The following is a 16,022-nucleotide window of genomic DNA, read 5'->3' as shown; positions in this document are numbered from 1 at the left end:
ACTACGTTAAAAAATGTTTCACATATATAACTGAGGGGGGGGAATCACAGAACAATAGGTTTAGTATACCATTTGTGTGGAGAAAACCCAAATAATTAGTATGTGAATAAGTCTGGAGGGATGTATATCAAAATATTAACACTGGTTATTTCTGGAGAATGAGATAAGGGTGGCCTCTCATTGGTATGTTACATATTTTTTGCATTATTTGAATTTTCACAAGGACAACACATTACCTTTGTGATAAAAAAAAGATAAAAAAGTCAATAAATTCAATGAATGAACTGCTTTGTAGGGGTGGTTTTAGTTGGAAGGGCTTCAGACCAAGCCTGGTACAGTGGCATAAACACGGTCTTTGGCGTCAGACAGCCCTGAGCAGGGCCCCATAGCCCCACCTCCGAAGAAGGAGGGGGGGTAGCAGGGGGCTGCGGAAAGGGGCTGGGCTGGGTTGGCTGTAGATCGAGTCCAGAAGGCTGAGACTTCGAGAGGGACTGAGAGAACGCAATTACATCCCGAACTCGCTTGAAGACTAGGTGAGGGTCTTTGAGACTGAGGTTTCCTGACAGCCAGACAGAGGTTTCAGTCCCTGGAACCTGGCAGGTGGGCAATTCCTAACTGCACCACTACAGATGGGGGAGAGGTCACCCAGTGTGGGATGTAGGCAAGAAGGACACTGAGAGTAGTAAGCTGTATGGACTGGGGAACAGAGACTAGTAGAAGGAAGGGTGAGATAAACTGAGAACCGGGTATGTGGGGTGGGGGAAGGGAATTTGAAGGGGGAAAAGGAATACTGGGGGAAGTGGAAACCTAGAGAAGAAAATAGGGGTTTGCAGAGAAGGGTTAAGGAATACTGGGGGAAGGAAGTGTGTAGGTAACATAGATGAGGATGTAAAGAATGGGAACAGGGAATTCTGTGGAGTAAATAAGAAATGCCACGGGGGAATAGGGAGTGGGGAGTAACGCAGAGAATAAGGGGGGGGATGAGGAATGAACAGGGAGTGGGGGAAGGGCAGACTGGCTGGGACCGAGGCCCCCTAGGGAGGCGGAAAGGGGCGGGACCACTTCCGGCCTAGAGGGGGGAGGGCAGTCTCCGATTTTCGAAGGGGCTTGAAGAGAGTGGACATAAGTGGTAACTGTAGGAGGACGAGGTGAGTAGCTGGAGCTAGCGCTAGAGGAGAGCCCAGTAGAAGACGGCCCCACCCTCTAAGATCTAGAGAAAAACTGTCTTGAGGACCGGATCGTACCGGATCCATCCGGCTAGGAAGGGTGGGGACTGGGACCGGGATTTGTTGGGCCCAAGATGGAATCACAAGCTCAATACAGATTTGAGGAGGGGGGTGTATTGGGAAGGAGTGGAACTGTGATGCACTTTGCTCCTGTTTGGGACCGTGGGGGTTGTTATTAAAAAAAGGGCGGGACCCGGCGGGACGTTGGATTTGGTGAGGTGGGTGTGAGTAGGGGAGGGGCCGGGACCACCAGACACTGCGACAGTTTAAGAGAAAGGCTTGTTGAGTAGAGGGCGGGACCGAATGATAGCGCGGACCCGGAGAGGGGCGTGTGATGGGAAAGGGTGCTGGGCTGAGGCCATTGCTATTGCGCACGCGCACTATGGATTGCTAGAAAGGGGCGTGTAATGGACCAACTGCGGAATGCGCATGTGCACGATGTACATTAAAGAAAGCGTTTGTGTTCAGAAAGTGGGCGGGGCGTAGGTGGGCCCTGCATGGGATGCGCACGCGCACTTTAAACCTGCGGCTGGGGTTTGGAGGGGGTGCTCTGGGAAAAGGGGCGGGTACCTCAGAGCTGCCGCGCTGGCACATCTTCCTGGAGAAGGGGAGGGTGCGGCTGCAGAGAATTGAGACATAGATGCTCTGGATTACTGAATCTGAGAACCAAGTCGTTGGGGGTGGGGTAGGTTTTTGGGACTTGGGCCTAATTTAAGTGCCGGGCAGGACAGAATAGTGGGCTTTTATTGGACTCTCCCCCTGACCTAGGCCTTCACTTCTTCAGGCTCAGCCCTTGCCAGGCCAACTTGAGACATGTCTGACACGAATGAGAGTGGTTCAGGTTCAGCCGACTTCCAGGTAAGGCCTTCTCTCCCTGACTACTTTTCTTCTCCAGCTCCTGTTGCTGCCCCAAATGCCCCTTGGCATCTCCCCTCCACTTTTGTTCTTTTCTACCCATTGCCCTGCTTGGTCCCACCCCCACCCCAGTAGAGGGAGGAAGGAAGGATGGAAGAGCTGGTTGATCCCTCTTTAGCAATCAGTTACTGCTCAGAGGAAGGGTAGCCTATGCAGTGAGGTAGTCAGAACACACTACACTTACAAGGTACTATAGAACAGAGAAGCAACACCCTGGAATTTTGGATTCTTTTGCATAGTTGGGGTTGGGGAAAAGGCCTATGCGCTTCTCTACTTTCTCTTGCAGACTGAAACTTCCGAAAAGGTCAATGGCTTGAAGATGCAGACCCAGTTGACAGTGACCCAGAACTTGGAGGTTTCAAAGACACCAAAGGCCTCAAAGACGTCAGAGGTCTCAGAGGCCATCAAGGTTTCAAACACCACAGGGAACTCAAATGCCACAGAGGTCTCAAAGGCCCCAGAGGCTCAGGAGGCAGCTGACACTCAGACATCACCTGCCACTAAGCTGATTGATACCCAGGTTCTGGCAGCTGAGAAGAAGAGTGCAGCAGCTCATCCCAAGATGCAAAATGCTGACCCAAAGGCTCTGACAGTGCCCGCCACCGAGATCAAAAAGGTCAGCTGTGTGTCTGATACGAAGGTCAATACAAAGGTTCCAGACACTGAGGCTGCTGCTTCTCAGGCTTCAGCAGACCAGTCTGAGCCTGAGCGAGCTGTTGCCCAGGCACATCAGGATACTCAGCCCAAGGTCAAGGCTAAGAAAGCCCGAAAGGTAAGATCTTGCAATCACCACTCTTGCCTTTCCAGTCTTATTTCAGTTGATTCATTTGTTCTGCAAACATTTAGAAAATTAACTATGTCCATCAAGGCTGTGGGGGGACATAAATTGATAGGCACATGAGACAGAAGTATGTATAACTAATCTGAATGTAATGTGATTAATATTTACATAGTGGCTATCATGTGCTAGAACTTGAGCTAGGCACATTCATGCAGGTTATCTTATTAAGTCCTGAAAGTGACCCGGTTTTACAGAGAAGGAAGCTGACTTCCAAAAAGGTGGAGTGGCATTTTTAGGATGGTACAGGTAGGGCCAGTGATGGACATAGGAAGAGAAGCATCAGGCTTCAGGCTTCACTCTTGGATTGCTTCTGGCCTGATGGGGAGATAGAACTCCTGTTCAGAAGCCAGTGAAAGACAAACCCATGACTCAGCATAGCCAATTTCTAGTGAGCCAGGCTATTAATATAGGCGTGAGGTTAGTGAGGGCTGTCTGCAAGAAATAGGATAAGGAAGGAGGACCATCTGCTTCATCTGGAGATGCACTTTTTCTTTGTTGATACAGGTTAAACATCTGAATGGGGATGAAGATGGCAGCAGTGATCAGAGTCAGGCTTCTGGAACCACAGGTGGCCGAAGGGTCTCAAAGGCCCTAATGGCCTCAATGGCCCGCAGGGCTTCAAGGGGCCCCATAGCCTTTTGGGCCCGCAGGGCATCAAGGACTCGGCTGGCAGCTTGGGCTCGTAGGGCTTTGCTCTCCCTGAGGTCACCTAAAGCCCGTAGGGGCAAGGCTCGCCGCAGAGCCGCCAAGCTCCAGTCATCCCAAGAGACTGAAATACTACCAACTCGGGATGTGGCACTTTTGCAAGGGAGGGTAAGATCTGTGCTCTCTGCATTCTGCCTTTCCATTGCATTGCCTGCCTTCTTCTTTACCATCTTCTCAGGTCTTCTATAAATGTATTTTGTTCTTTCCATTTTTTTTTTTGTATTCTCTTAGGCAAACGATTTGGTGAAGTACCTGTTGGTTAAAGACCAAACAAAGATTCCCATCAAACGCTCAGGTAGAGTCCTACTAACTGTCTCTCCCTAGCGATGCCCTCCACCATTCTCTTCCCCATGCACTGGGGGGCATTCCTTGCTCCTATTCGCCCACCTCTATCCTGTTCAAATTCTTTGGCAGTGCTCATGTCTCTTCATTATCTCAGAACCTGTTTATGCTACTCACAGTAGGTTGGGCAAAAGAGCTATATATCTTGGATATGGGGGCCACTTGGCTTCATTTCAGCCCAGGTGCTTCCAACACTTTCCCCTTGCAGACATGCTGAAGGACATCATCAAAGAATACACTGATGTGTACCCTGAAATCATTGAACGAGCAGGCTATTCCTTGGAGAAGGTGAAGGGGCAGCCCTGGGGGATGGGCACAGTGGGAAAGCAATGAATCCAATTAAAGTGTATATTCCCTTTCTGGGAGGGAGGAACCAAAAATACTGATCAGGAGCCATCACTACAAATGGGCAGAAAGTGGTCTAGGGAGGAATGTAGACTAGCCAGGTGTCGCACAGTGAGCGGTAAAAGAGCAGCTAGCACGTAAGTCACCCAGCTCACTACTGGCTTCTAAGTACAGGACATGCTCAGCATGTCCGGTAATGTATTTCAGATGCTCACCTCTCTCCCATTTGCCATTAGAGATTGTCTTTGTAGATTCCCATTCATCACAAAGATTATGCAGTATCGGTACATGTGTTGCCTGTTTGCAGTGTGCTAGCCATTTAGTGCTTCATGTGCATTATCTCGCCAGTTTGCTACATACCACAAAGGCACACCCTAGGTACATCAGGAGCTGTGGGGTACCTGGGAAACTGAATTTTGTGAGCTCACAATGTGTTCTTCCCATCTACAGGTATTTGGGATTCAGCTGAAGGAAATTGATAAGAATGACCACTTGTACATTCTTCTCAGCACCCTAGAGCCCACTGATGCAGGCATACTGGGAACGTAAGCTAGACGAGGGCTGGGCTGGGAGCCCTTTTTGTCTGTGCTGCTACCCTGTTCCTATCTTCTCTCCCCATGTTCACTTAAAGGATCAGGAAAAACAGGACTGAAAAAGACCCTGTTTCAACTCCTGGCACATACTTGGCACCCTGACACAATAGTGGTACCTGATTTGGTTGACTGGATGTTATAGAGGCCTGGGCAAGACGTTTTTTTTTGTCAGGTTCTCTGCTTCTAGAAAGAAGCAGACCTGTGGCTTCTCTCTTCCTACTGAATGCCTAGTATGGCTTTAGTAAAGTGGTTCTCAAAGGAGGGATTCCTGGTGTGGGTAGATCACGATGCTTGAAGGGCAGGAACATCAGTGGGGCTATACCCAGCATTCTCTTGAGACTGAGGAGTCTGGGATAGAAAGGAGGGACTCAGAGCGATGGGGTGTGATTTTCCATTTTTCTACATAGCTCACTGAGAATCAGCATCCCTTGCCCAGGGTCCCTTGCTGGGTGACGTGTTATTTGCATATTGCTGCTGGACATAAATTTCCCTGCTTTATTATTCCCCTAGGACAAAGGACTCACCAAAGCTGGGGCTCCTCATGGTGCTTCTCAGCATCATCTTTATGAATGGAAATCGGTCAAGCGAGGGTGAGTGGTTGGATATGCAGTTTAATGAGTGGCTCCGGTAAAAATTCTGCACCTTCATTTTTTGTTTCTATCCCCTTTCTTGCCACTCTTTCCAGCTGTCATTTGGGAGGTGCTACGCAAGTTGGGACTGCGCCCTGGGTATGATTGGGGTCTCAGCACTTGCTGTCCACGTTGTCCTTTGGCATGAGAGGACGGTCACAGGATTGCAGCAACCTGGTGGTCTGGTGGAGCAGGCGGGTTGAGAGGAGTACAGGGCTGGGATTGGGTGGGTCCAGGGTTCTGATTGGGATGGATGGGGAAATGGTCCTGAGCACTCTGATCACTGGTCTCTTGGGATTCTGCGGAGCTTCCCTCTTCTGCTGGAACCCTCTTTTCTATGTTGGAAATACCTCTGTGCTTATCTGGGAGGTGCCACAACCCTGATTATATGTATGTTTATATGTATGCATGTATGTATGTATTTTTCTTTCTCTGCTCTCAGGATACATCACTCACTATTTGGGGATGTGAAGAAGCTCATTACTGATGAGTTTGTGAAGCAAAAGTAAGTGTCTGTCTGGTATTTGCGTGTTACATGCATTTTCCTGTGTCACAACTTAGTGTTAAGTTATATATGGCATGTGCGTGGGCATGTGTTTGCTGGTGGTAGTTTGTTCCTGAGTTAGTGACAGGTAGTAGCAACATATTTCCTGATCTGTTACCTGTACTATCACACATTCCTTCAGAATAATTATATAAAGGAAGGATTATCATCACCAGCATTGTAATGTGAGGAGACTGAGGCAAAAGAGAGTTGAAGTCATTTGCTTAGTGTTACACAACCAGCAAATTAAAGAGTTGGGTTTAGCTCAGGGCTCTAGTACCTTGGTTGATTTTACTATACTAGTCAGGACTTCCATAAAGAAATGCCATAAAATAGTAGCTTTGTGCAGCTGTGCTGGGAACTGGACTTGAACATCTCATTACATTTTTAGAACTGTACTGCAAGAGGAAGTGGTGCCACTCCATTCCCATTTATATTTGCGGGACTGGGACTCACTTGAGGTCTGAGCATGGTTTAGCTGTAAGAGTCCCGTTCAGGCCAGGCGCCAACCCTTTTGACTTTCTGGCCAGGGCCACCTTTCCTTGGCCCTTGCATAGCATGTGTGCTGCCAGTCACACAGGTGCGTTGGCACGTACACTTGCGTGAGTTCTGGCACACGCACAAAGACTAAGGATATGCATGGAATGTACTTGGTTAACTTTTTACACTCTTCATGATTAACTTTTTCTTCCCCTGACAGTCATTTTTAAGGTGGACTGTCCCAGAGCTCCATCAAGCTTTAGATGAGCCTCTGGTGAGGTGTGCTCAGAGTAGGGGTTCCGAAAACATGACTCTTATAGCACACCCTACAGGACTCTGGGTTCAATGACAGCGGGCAGAACACTGGTCTTCTAAGAAACAAACGCCCTATGTGTGTGTTCCTCTCCCACACACATCCCTCCATGTGGCTTTGTGGCAGGACCCAGGGGACAGGACTCTTGGGAGAAAAGCTGCAGTAATTAGTCGGGAGGCGATTACCACCTAGATCCTGTCCATTCCCCATGGATGGGCCATAGTTGGCCTTAGATGTAAAGATTTTGAACTTCTCTTTTCAAGGTACCTGGACTATGCCAGAGTCCCTAATAGTAATCCCCCCGAGTATGAGTTCTTCTGGGGCCTGCGCTCCTACTATGAGACCAGCAAGATGAAAGTCCTCAAGTTTGCCTGCAAGGTAATTGGAGAGCTGCCCAGTTTGGCAGATTGAGAACATGGGCTGCCCCTGGGTGGGACAAGGAGTATGCTTAGCAGCCTGCAGCTCATGCATGAACATTCTGAAGCCTCTGGTGATGTACCAAACACTTCATTTGAATTTCATTGCCTTAATGCAGATGAGAAAATTCAGGCTCAGAAAGGTTGTTAGGTGACATGTCCAAGGTCACAGAACTTGTGCCAGCTTAGGAACATTAAATATATAATTACTAGTAGTATTTATCGTATTGTTGTTATTGCATGTAACAAGTAGCATGGTGTCTTCCATGCGCTAGGATTCTGGTCTTTCTGATGGTGGCTATTTCTATTTCAGGTACAAAAGAAGGACCCCAAAGAATGGGCAGCTCAATACCGAGAGGCGATGGAAGCAGATTTGAAGGCTGCAGCAGAGGCAGCAGCTGAAGCCAAGATGAGGGCTGAGATCAGAGCTCGTATGGGCATTGGGCTCGGCTCTGAGAATGCTGCTGGGCCCTGCAACTGGGATGAGGCTGATATTGGACCCTGGGCCAAAGCCAGGATCCAGATGGGAGCTGAAGCAAAAGCCAAAGCCCAAGAGAGTGGAGGAGCCAGTGCCAGTGCCAGTGGTGCCAGTGCCAGCGCCGGTGCCAGCTCCACCTCCAGCTCCACCTTCAGTACGAGCACCAGCCTCACTGCCACTCTTACATTTGGGCTCTTCGCTGGCCTCGGTGGAGCTAATGCCAGCACCAGTGGCCCCTCTGGTGCCTCTGGTTTCTCCTATAAGTGAGATTTCAGGTATCTACTTAGATTTGATGGGGGCAGCCAGGGCCCATGGCTTTTTTGTAGTAGGGCTAGAGTTAGAGGCCCACATGAAAAAACAGTTTTCGGCATTTATTCCTTCCTATTTAGTGGATTTTGACATCCTGATTTTCTTTCACTTGTTTTTACAGATACTGCTAATCTCAGCAGTCTTTCTCTTTGAGCCAGGGTGCATCCTCAGAAACCTACTCAACACAGCACTCCAGGCAGCCACAATCAATCATTTGAAGTTGACACTCAACATTAAACCTACTTTCCATTTCTGAGTTTATTGTTCGTTTATTTTTTTCATGGCCTGTCAAGCATTTTTTATCGCCTTTAAAAATGACTTGGGATAGTTTCCACCCCGGTCTGCTTAGTTTGGGGTGAATTTGTTGGATTCATGGGAGTGATATTAGCATGACTCTCAGGTATTGCAGCAGGCAAGTAGCATTTCAGTGGAATGCAGGCACAGAGGACACATGTTGAAAATAAACCCTGAGGTGGGCAAACCTGGAGCAAAGACTGGGCATCAAGTATAGACTCTTCTTCTAACAAACTCAATGAGAGGGGGCTTGCTGGTTGTGCGGGGGTTGTGTCAGCTTTATGAAGCAATCTGTAGCCACCCGTAGCTCCAGTTTGATCCTGGAGGTGACCCACGTGGTGCAGCAGACCGCTCCTCTCTGGCCTGTTACTCCCCTACACAGTATATTTCAGTAGATCTGCCTATTCTCCCCACTCTGTCTCTGGTGAATCTTCTCACCCCCCCCCCCACACCTCTGGCCTATAGCTATTGTATGCATAGAATGGTAGGTAGCTAAGGAAGACAGAACAATCTAGGATTTTCATGGAAAAGAAGAGAGATTTGAGCAGGCAGAAGCCAGTGAGAGGGAGGAGCTGGAGAATGCCTCAGCAATCCAGTTCCTGAGGAGGTGGGATGGGAAGATCTGGGGGAAGAGACTTAGATTGGGAAATACGGGAGACTTAGAATGAAAAGTATAGGGCAATATTAGGCTTTGGAGGGGCTCCAATAGAGGATGGGGCTCATGATTTGGGGGACTCACCCCAAGATACTCAGAATAGAAAAAAGATGAGTGCTATTTCTAGGCTTTTAGTCTGTTAATTTGGGTCTGAACTAAAGCTCCAGTACCAAGGGCAGTGAGTGTATGAATTTTTATTTTCACTACTGTGTTCACAGTACTTTACACATAATAGATATGGAGTAGAAGAGATGAATGGGTTCCAGGCAGGCTGTGGAGGTAGAGGAAGAGAGTATAGTAGATAGTCAGACGGTGATGGGGTTTGTGAGCAAGAGGATCTGAAGTTACGAATAGGACATGTTAAGTGAGTACCCCAGGTACCCACCATATATGTGGCAGTGCTCTGAGAAAGGGCACTGATACTGATAAGGGTATTGATAGAAGGGGACAGGTGAGCTGGGAAACTATTCCGATGGTTAGTGGGATGCTAGTATTTAAAAAGAGCTCTGGGTGATGAAAATGTTCAAGTTGTCTATGGATCCTGGGCATGGGAGGTCAGTGGCCTCAGGGGCCAGGATGGAGACTGGATTATCCAAGTGGATAGTGAGATCTCCCAGGGTGGTGGCAGGAGTTGGGGTAGAGAGGAACACTGAGCCAAAGGTGAAAGTCACTGTGTGTGAAGGAAGCTGTTACCTTCCAGCCACTGTGGCACAGGACCCTTAGGCAATCAGGTTCACCTTTCCTATTTCGAGGAGTATTTCCTGAGGTCTTTCTGCTTAAGGCTTCATTATTTAATCCTCACATCATGAGACTCCCTAATCACTGGGACAGAGCTTTATGGACAACGAGGCCCTCATAGTGGCTTCCTCTTCTCCACTGTACACTCTTTGTGATTTTTGACTCTTTATGAGTAAAGAAACAACTTTTATTCCTTTGGGAACAGTAAAGTGCCTAATCCAGAGCAAGGTAGGGCCTTGCTTGCAGACATGAATCAAGACTTTCTTTTGCTATTGTTTTTGCTATTCTTCACTAGAAGCTGAAATACTTCCCTTGATTCCATAGGCCATGTCTTTTTAGGAGCAGATACTACTAGGAAGAGGTAGATATCTGGTAGAGTTTAAGCCTAGGATGTAGTCTCTAGTGGGTTGGTACCATTTCTTGGAACCCCTCACATTCCAAGGAGTAGTAAGGCAGAAGAATTGGGGTGGCAAGGAACTTGGGAACTAATTCTAATAAAAATTAAGTTGAAATTGCTTAATAGAGATAAGGGTGAATCATGGTCTTGAAGAACTCTGCCTTCTTCTTTTCCTTCCATAGACCACAGGGCTTCTTCCCTTTCTAATAGGTCTAGAGTCTGATACAACAGGGGGTTGACTTTTATTCAGTAGGAAGAGCAGGAAATCAGAACAAGTCTGGTTCTAGGCAACTACAGTGACCAGAGCCAGGAAAAGGGCATAGTAGGAGAAATGGGGACAGACTCCAGTAGACATTTTTGCTAACTTCAACACTGGAGACCATTATTTTAATGAGCTCTGACAATGTTCAGTTTTGGGCATTTCATCAATTAAGTTGCAAATAATCCTGGATTGCACATTGTATCTTTCCCTTGACTAGGAATGTTTCTTCACCTATTTTTCATTATCACCTCCCACCCCAAGGCATTTTTAGACATTTTCATGCTAACAGCTTATCCCTGGAATTTGAATACTAGATACAATACATGCCGATATCTATTTAGTAATTATGTGTATTTGTGCTTTAGATGTAGGGTTTTAAAATTTGTTGTAAGGTGAATAAGTTAAAAGTTGGTATAAATTTTAAAACAGCTATTAACATTTGAAATTAAAATTTAAACAGCTATTAACATTTGGCTATTTCATGGGTAATTATAATTTATTGACACGGTAATGTGTAAATTATATATGGTTACTAGCAACTTGTGTAACTGATAAGAATAGTGTTAATTGGCTCATCAAACATAGCTGGGATGTCTGGAGGAAGACGTAGAGCAGGGTTCCACAATCCGGGTCATCATGTTCTTTTGGCTAAGTATTCATATGGGACACACATATTCTTATATCCAGCCCATTCAGAGAGATCTTACTCCTACATATGTAGGCAAAACACTTAGACTATACTTTGCACATAAGTACTTAGTATTTTGTTGCCTTGTTGATATTACTGTCAATCTTGTTTTACCAGTTTCTGATCATCTGTACAGACTGTTTAGCAGTATTGATCAGTGCGCCTGGCCAGGTCACTTTCTAGATAGAGGTAAACCAGGCATATGGCTCTGAGTTTTGCCTCCTAGAAGGATTTCTCTTGCATAGTTCTCATCAAAATCATGCCTGAGGTGAGTTGTAGTACCATAGCTGCCAACTTCCAGCTACAATGGTTCCTGCTTATCACAGTGTCATCTGCATTTCTTCAGTAAGATGGTTATTGGGAACAAAGACTTAGATGTGAGCTGAGAGCTGATTTTGCTGCAGGAGTAGGTGCAAACGGGAGTGTGAACATCCTGTAACTTAAGCTTGCAGGACCTGCTTCACACTGATTTTGTTAATACCTCTACCCTTCAGTGATACAATATTGTTATTTCCTTCCCAAATTTATGCCTTGGTGGGTCATAATGCTGGGTCTATGAGTTTGTGTGGTCACTAGGAGACCCATGTTTAGATATTCAAAATCTGTTAGAATCAGTAATTTAACTTTGTTAATAATCCGGTGCCACCAGCTGTTTCTCAAAAGGAGAACAGTTATTTGAGGAAGAGTGAGTTTTGTTCCAAAAACTGTAAATGCCTCGACTTTGATTTTTCAACTGGAGTCCTGCAATCTCTCACAGACACACAGCTAATACATATATTTGTTCATTCAACAAATACACGTTGGTGACTATACTGTTCATGGTCCCCAGTACTGAGCTGACCAGTCAGGAAATGATGGCAGCACCAAGATAAACCACTAGGGGCTGTGGAAGCCCAGATGAACAGGCGATTCACTCTTCTGTGTAAGAGCATGTTATTAATCATAGCTGGTGTATGAGGAATCTGTACAAATACAGACACACAGGCATTCATTTATATCGAAAATATGGACATTGTGTAAACACATTCTAATTATGGATTTTGAGTCAGTAGGCAGTGTGCTCTGGTGGAAGGAACCCTTTACTGGGAGGTAGGAGATGGGGGTTAAACCAACCCAGCTCCTTCACGTGGTCTTTGTGAAGCTTGAGACACCCTCTGTTCCTCTCTGGCCTACCTCTGAGCAGTGAGATGTGAACAGGACTAGCTAGATCCTGCAGCCTTGTCTCTGAGCCTCATATTAGATAGTGGGCAGGAAGCACCCAGAATGCTCCCTGGCATACAGTGCAGCTACTGTGACTGACTGAGGGCAACAGTCAGTGGCAAAGTTGTTAGTAAGCTCTGCACGATGCATCATGCCCATGAGTGTGAAAGCTGAGCTCAGCTGTGTGTGTGCATGCACATGTTTGTATGTGAGGAAGGAATGCTGAAGGAGATGGCCACATGTCCAAGGTGGACACTGAGCTATGTAGCCAGGGCCTTAGCCAGGCCAACCAAGAGACCCTTGGCTGCAGGAGATGTACGAGAAGGGTGAAGCCTTCAGAGGCCTCTGATTCTGCTGAGGATTGAGAGCGCAAGGAGTCAGAGGTCAGAGTCTACCTTGAAGGTAGGCTGCCAGTGTGAATGGAACAGAAAAGGGATGGCAAAGACTGCATCTTTTGGTGCAGTGCCTTGTCTAGGATTCCAACCAATCCATAACGGGGAATGCTGAGTCACAGGCAGGAAGGCCTGGTTTTCATCTTGGTGCTATCTTTTATGGGCTATGTGACCTGGGGCTGTTCTCTGCTCCTGCCTGGGTGACAGTTTCCTTATGCATACTGCAATAATAGTAATGTCCACCCATACAACTGTCGTGGAAATTAAATGAGGCCACACATGTGGGTACAGATGGTGCTATGACTCTAACTGTCCACAAGTATTTAATAAGAGGGTTATCCCTACCTCCCTACCCCATTTCCCACTTGCTTTTCCTATTTGGGAGTCATACAGAACAGCACCTGTGTTAACAAGCCTTAACAAAGGACCACGTGCGAGGGAAAGGTAACCATTTACCTAGCTAGTACCCATAATTTGTTGGAAACGATGATCAGCTAGAGGGAAGAGAATCATGCCAGGAGAGTCAGCCATGGAACAGAAATGGGGGAGGTAGAGCCCAGGACATGGTGACCACTCTGAGAAGGGAGGAGACACAGGGGAGGATTCCTTGGGCCAAATCATGTATTAGGAGCTGGGCCCAGCAAAGGGATAGGGCAGTGAGGGAAGGAGAGAACTGGCAAACAGTACAGGTGACTAGGCCAACTGAAACAGCAGAAAGGGCATCTTAGAGTCCAGAATGTGTGTGTATGTGTGTGGGGAGTTCTCTTATTTGTTCCCAATGTTCCATTCCAGAGTCATTTTCACCCATGTCCTTTCAGCGCCATATGCAAGGAATCTAACTGGTTGATGGTATCTTGTTCTGTGAAAAAGAGACTTCGGCAGAAGATGAAATGCTGCAAATCCTCACTGATCATATCATGATTTCCCCTGGAATCCCTACTCAGAAAAAGGCCTCAGGAGGGCAGTGTGAAGGGCAGGTGGCCATTAAGGACACTATCGCAACACTTGGAGACCTGAGATATTTCCCAGTTGATAACATTGCTTCAAATTCATCTTCTGGTGTTCAGAGCCCACACTAGTCATATGAAATTACTAAACGAATTGCTACAAATTAAACAGGCCAGCCCTTTCATGTCTTGTTAAGTAAAAGGAGGAAATAAATAAATGCTTTTAACCAGTTTGCAATTGAATATGCTGTCAGGTCAGATTTGAGAATAATTGTAACAACCTACTGGCCTACCCATTTATGGCAGAGGGGAATACAGTAACAGGGGAATCACTCATTTGATGTGGCAATATAAAAAGAGACGTATGAGTAGAAAAAGGATCCTGTGTCAGGGTGAGAGAGTACAAGGGACAAGGTCAGGTGCCTTTAGTTTTCTTCATGAGGAGGGAGGGAAGACATTTCCAGAGTTGTGAGGCACGACAGAGGAGTAGACAGTGACAGGAAATTCACTCATCTGGTGTGGCCACCCTCACCATGCTGACTGGCAGTGTGGCATGGCAGCTGAGGGGAGTAGCAGAGGCGGATGGCCTGTATCTGGTCATAATCTGACTGGGAGGCTGTGAGGAGCGTCTGGGAGCAGGGAAGGTAGCCTGCGATTTTATCAGAAGTTTCTCACCTATTCATGTCTGGGAGCAGCTGCCTTTGGCTTGGGCACATGGTGCAGTCTGGGTGACCCAGGCATGTGGGAACTGCTGCGAAGTGCCCTGAGAGGGTGGAGACAAAGCCTGAGCAGGCACTTGTAAATGAACTCAAAGCTAGGGTGAATGGAAGGGCAAGATGTCCTCCCATCTCCTCTTCCTCTGCCCCCCACCCCTGCTCCAGTGAGGAGATGAGAGTGGCCAGTCTCGTGATCAGAGTGCCTGAACAGCAGAGGGGAGGATAAACTTGGGTTCCCAGGGCAGAGCCTGCTTCAGACTTCTGGGAAGCACAGACCTCAGCAAGTCCAAACTTCCCCAGCTGAGCTGACACTGGTGCTAGGAGCCCTCCCAGAAGCCCCCTCCCTTTCCCTCAGCTGTCCCAGCCCCCAGGCTCTGCAGAGGGAGAGATAGAGTGGAAAGAGGGCGAGCAGCCAATCACATCCCTGATAGCTCAAGGCATCTGCACCTGGCCTAGCCAATCCCTCTGAACAGGCAGTGTCTTGCTCCCTCCTCCTAGCCCTGCTCTGCCCAGCAACAACACAAAGTAGGATTAAGGAGAGGGAGACCCTGCAAACTCCCAGCCCCTGGCAGCAGCAGAGCTGGGCCCCAGACTCACAGTACAGGGGGAGGCTAAAACAATACTTAGAGTTCCTGGAGGCCAGGCAAAATGTCCCTAGGGGCCGCCAAGACTGTGCAAGCCCAGCTCTCACAGACAGGAATTCACATACTACAGAGAACCTGATCCCGGAGCATTGGGCCCGAAGCCAGTCTCATTCACTGCACAGCTCTGGGGCAGGTTCTGGGCTGACGGTCTGAACAGCAGGAGCACAGTTCTGTTGGAGATGGACAATGAACAAACAGTCACGCAAACGCCTATTGAACCAGAAACAGTGATAAGGACCAGGAAGGAAAAGAACAGGGTGTGCAGAAGAATAAGGGGACCTGCTTAAGATCCGCGTGCACACAGTTCTTGGTTTCAGTTTTTTGGGCCCAGATTTCCAACAGCCACTTCACTCATTACTTTGATCCCAGAGGCCTCCCACCTGTAGAGAAATGTGTGATGTTCATTACTGACTTGAGCGGCCCCCATGTTGGGTACCAAGTTCAATGAAGCAGGCAGCAAAGGCCCTGAGGAAGGCTCTTGTAATTGGAAGGCTCAGAAAGCAGAGAGTACTGGAGCTGTGGTTCCCTGGAACCAGAGACCATACTATCCTGTTGGGTCCCAGCCGGGATGAGCCTCCCCAACCACCCCCGAGCTTAAGCACAAGATCATAATAGGAAGAAGACATCTTGCCACTTGTGTGAGTGGCTTAACCTTTGGGCAACTGATTAATATCCACGCTGATCGCAGTGGCACATGTGAGGGAGATTTCCTCCTGCCTCCAGGCCAACATCCTGAGATTAAGGGTATAAAAGGGAGGCTGGAAAGGATAATAGGAGAGAGAACATTTTGCTGCAACCATCTACGTGTGCTGACTCTTCAACCTCGACGTCCCCCGCGCAGACTCGTTTCCCTGCCGTGCGGGCGCGGCACTATCCTACCACCCTGGGTGTAGGCCTGGGCCTACCTCCCAAGAGCCCTGAAGCTCTGTAGCCACAGAGTCCTGGGGACAGTG

At 47.7% G+C, this 16,022-nt stretch overlaps 1 protein-coding gene across 5 annotated transcripts; it reads left to right on the top strand.

The window, feature by feature from the left end:
- Positions 1 to 336: 336 nt before the first annotated feature.
- Positions 337 to 8,392, top strand: LOC101633599 (melanoma-associated antigen D2). Of its 5 annotated transcripts, none has more exons than XM_004695013.2 (13): positions 337 to 533; positions 2,011 to 2,084; positions 2,428 to 2,913; positions 3,487 to 3,795; positions 3,919 to 3,982; positions 4,238 to 4,317; positions 4,825 to 4,919; positions 5,478 to 5,557; positions 5,653 to 5,695; positions 6,039 to 6,101; positions 7,197 to 7,311; positions 7,663 to 8,102; positions 8,258 to 8,392. In XM_004695013.2, exons 2-12 carry the CDS (start codon positions 2,040 to 2,042, stop codon positions 8,092 to 8,094), a joined length of 1,812 nt encoding a protein of 603 aa, XP_004695070.1. In that variant the 5' UTR covers positions 337 to 533; positions 2,011 to 2,039; the 3' UTR covers positions 8,095 to 8,102; positions 8,258 to 8,392. The 5 variants fall into 5 exon arrangements, with proteins under 5 accessions (XP_004695070.1, XP_012589764.1, XP_004695071.1 ...); XM_012734310.1 differs by having other exon boundaries at positions 454 to 600; XM_004695014.2 differs by lacking the exon at positions 337 to 533 and adding an exon at positions 1,053 to 1,148.
- The last annotated feature ends 7,630 nt before the right edge of the window (positions 8,393 to 16,022 follow it).

Source organism: Condylura cristata, unplaced genomic scaffold (assembly GCF_000260355.1).
Source record: "Condylura cristata isolate star-nosed mole 26May11 unplaced genomic scaffold, ConCri1.0 scaffold00053, whole genome shotgun sequence".
Classification (NCBI taxonomy): domain Eukaryota; kingdom Metazoa; phylum Chordata; class Mammalia; order Eulipotyphla; family Talpidae; genus Condylura; species Condylura cristata.
The sequence above is the reverse complement of the archived record's forward strand: the minus strand, read 5'-3'. Positions and strand labels throughout refer to the sequence as shown.

What these genes read in the sequence shown, in the direction of transcription:
- LOC101633599 (XM_004695013.2), top strand. Translation starts at nt 2,040, where the DNA reads ATGTCTGACACGAATGAGAGTGGTTCAGGTTCAGCCGACTTCCAG. An exon ending in AGGCTAAGAAAGCCCGAAAG is followed by an intron (nt 2,914 to 3,486) that starts GTAAGATCTTGC and finishes TTGTTGATACAG; the next exon opens with GTTAAACATCTGAATGGGGA. An exon ending in CAGGCTATTCCTTGGAGAAG is followed by an intron (nt 4,318 to 4,824) that starts GTGAAGGGGCAG and finishes TCCCATCTACAG; the next exon opens with GTATTTGGGATTCAGCTGAA.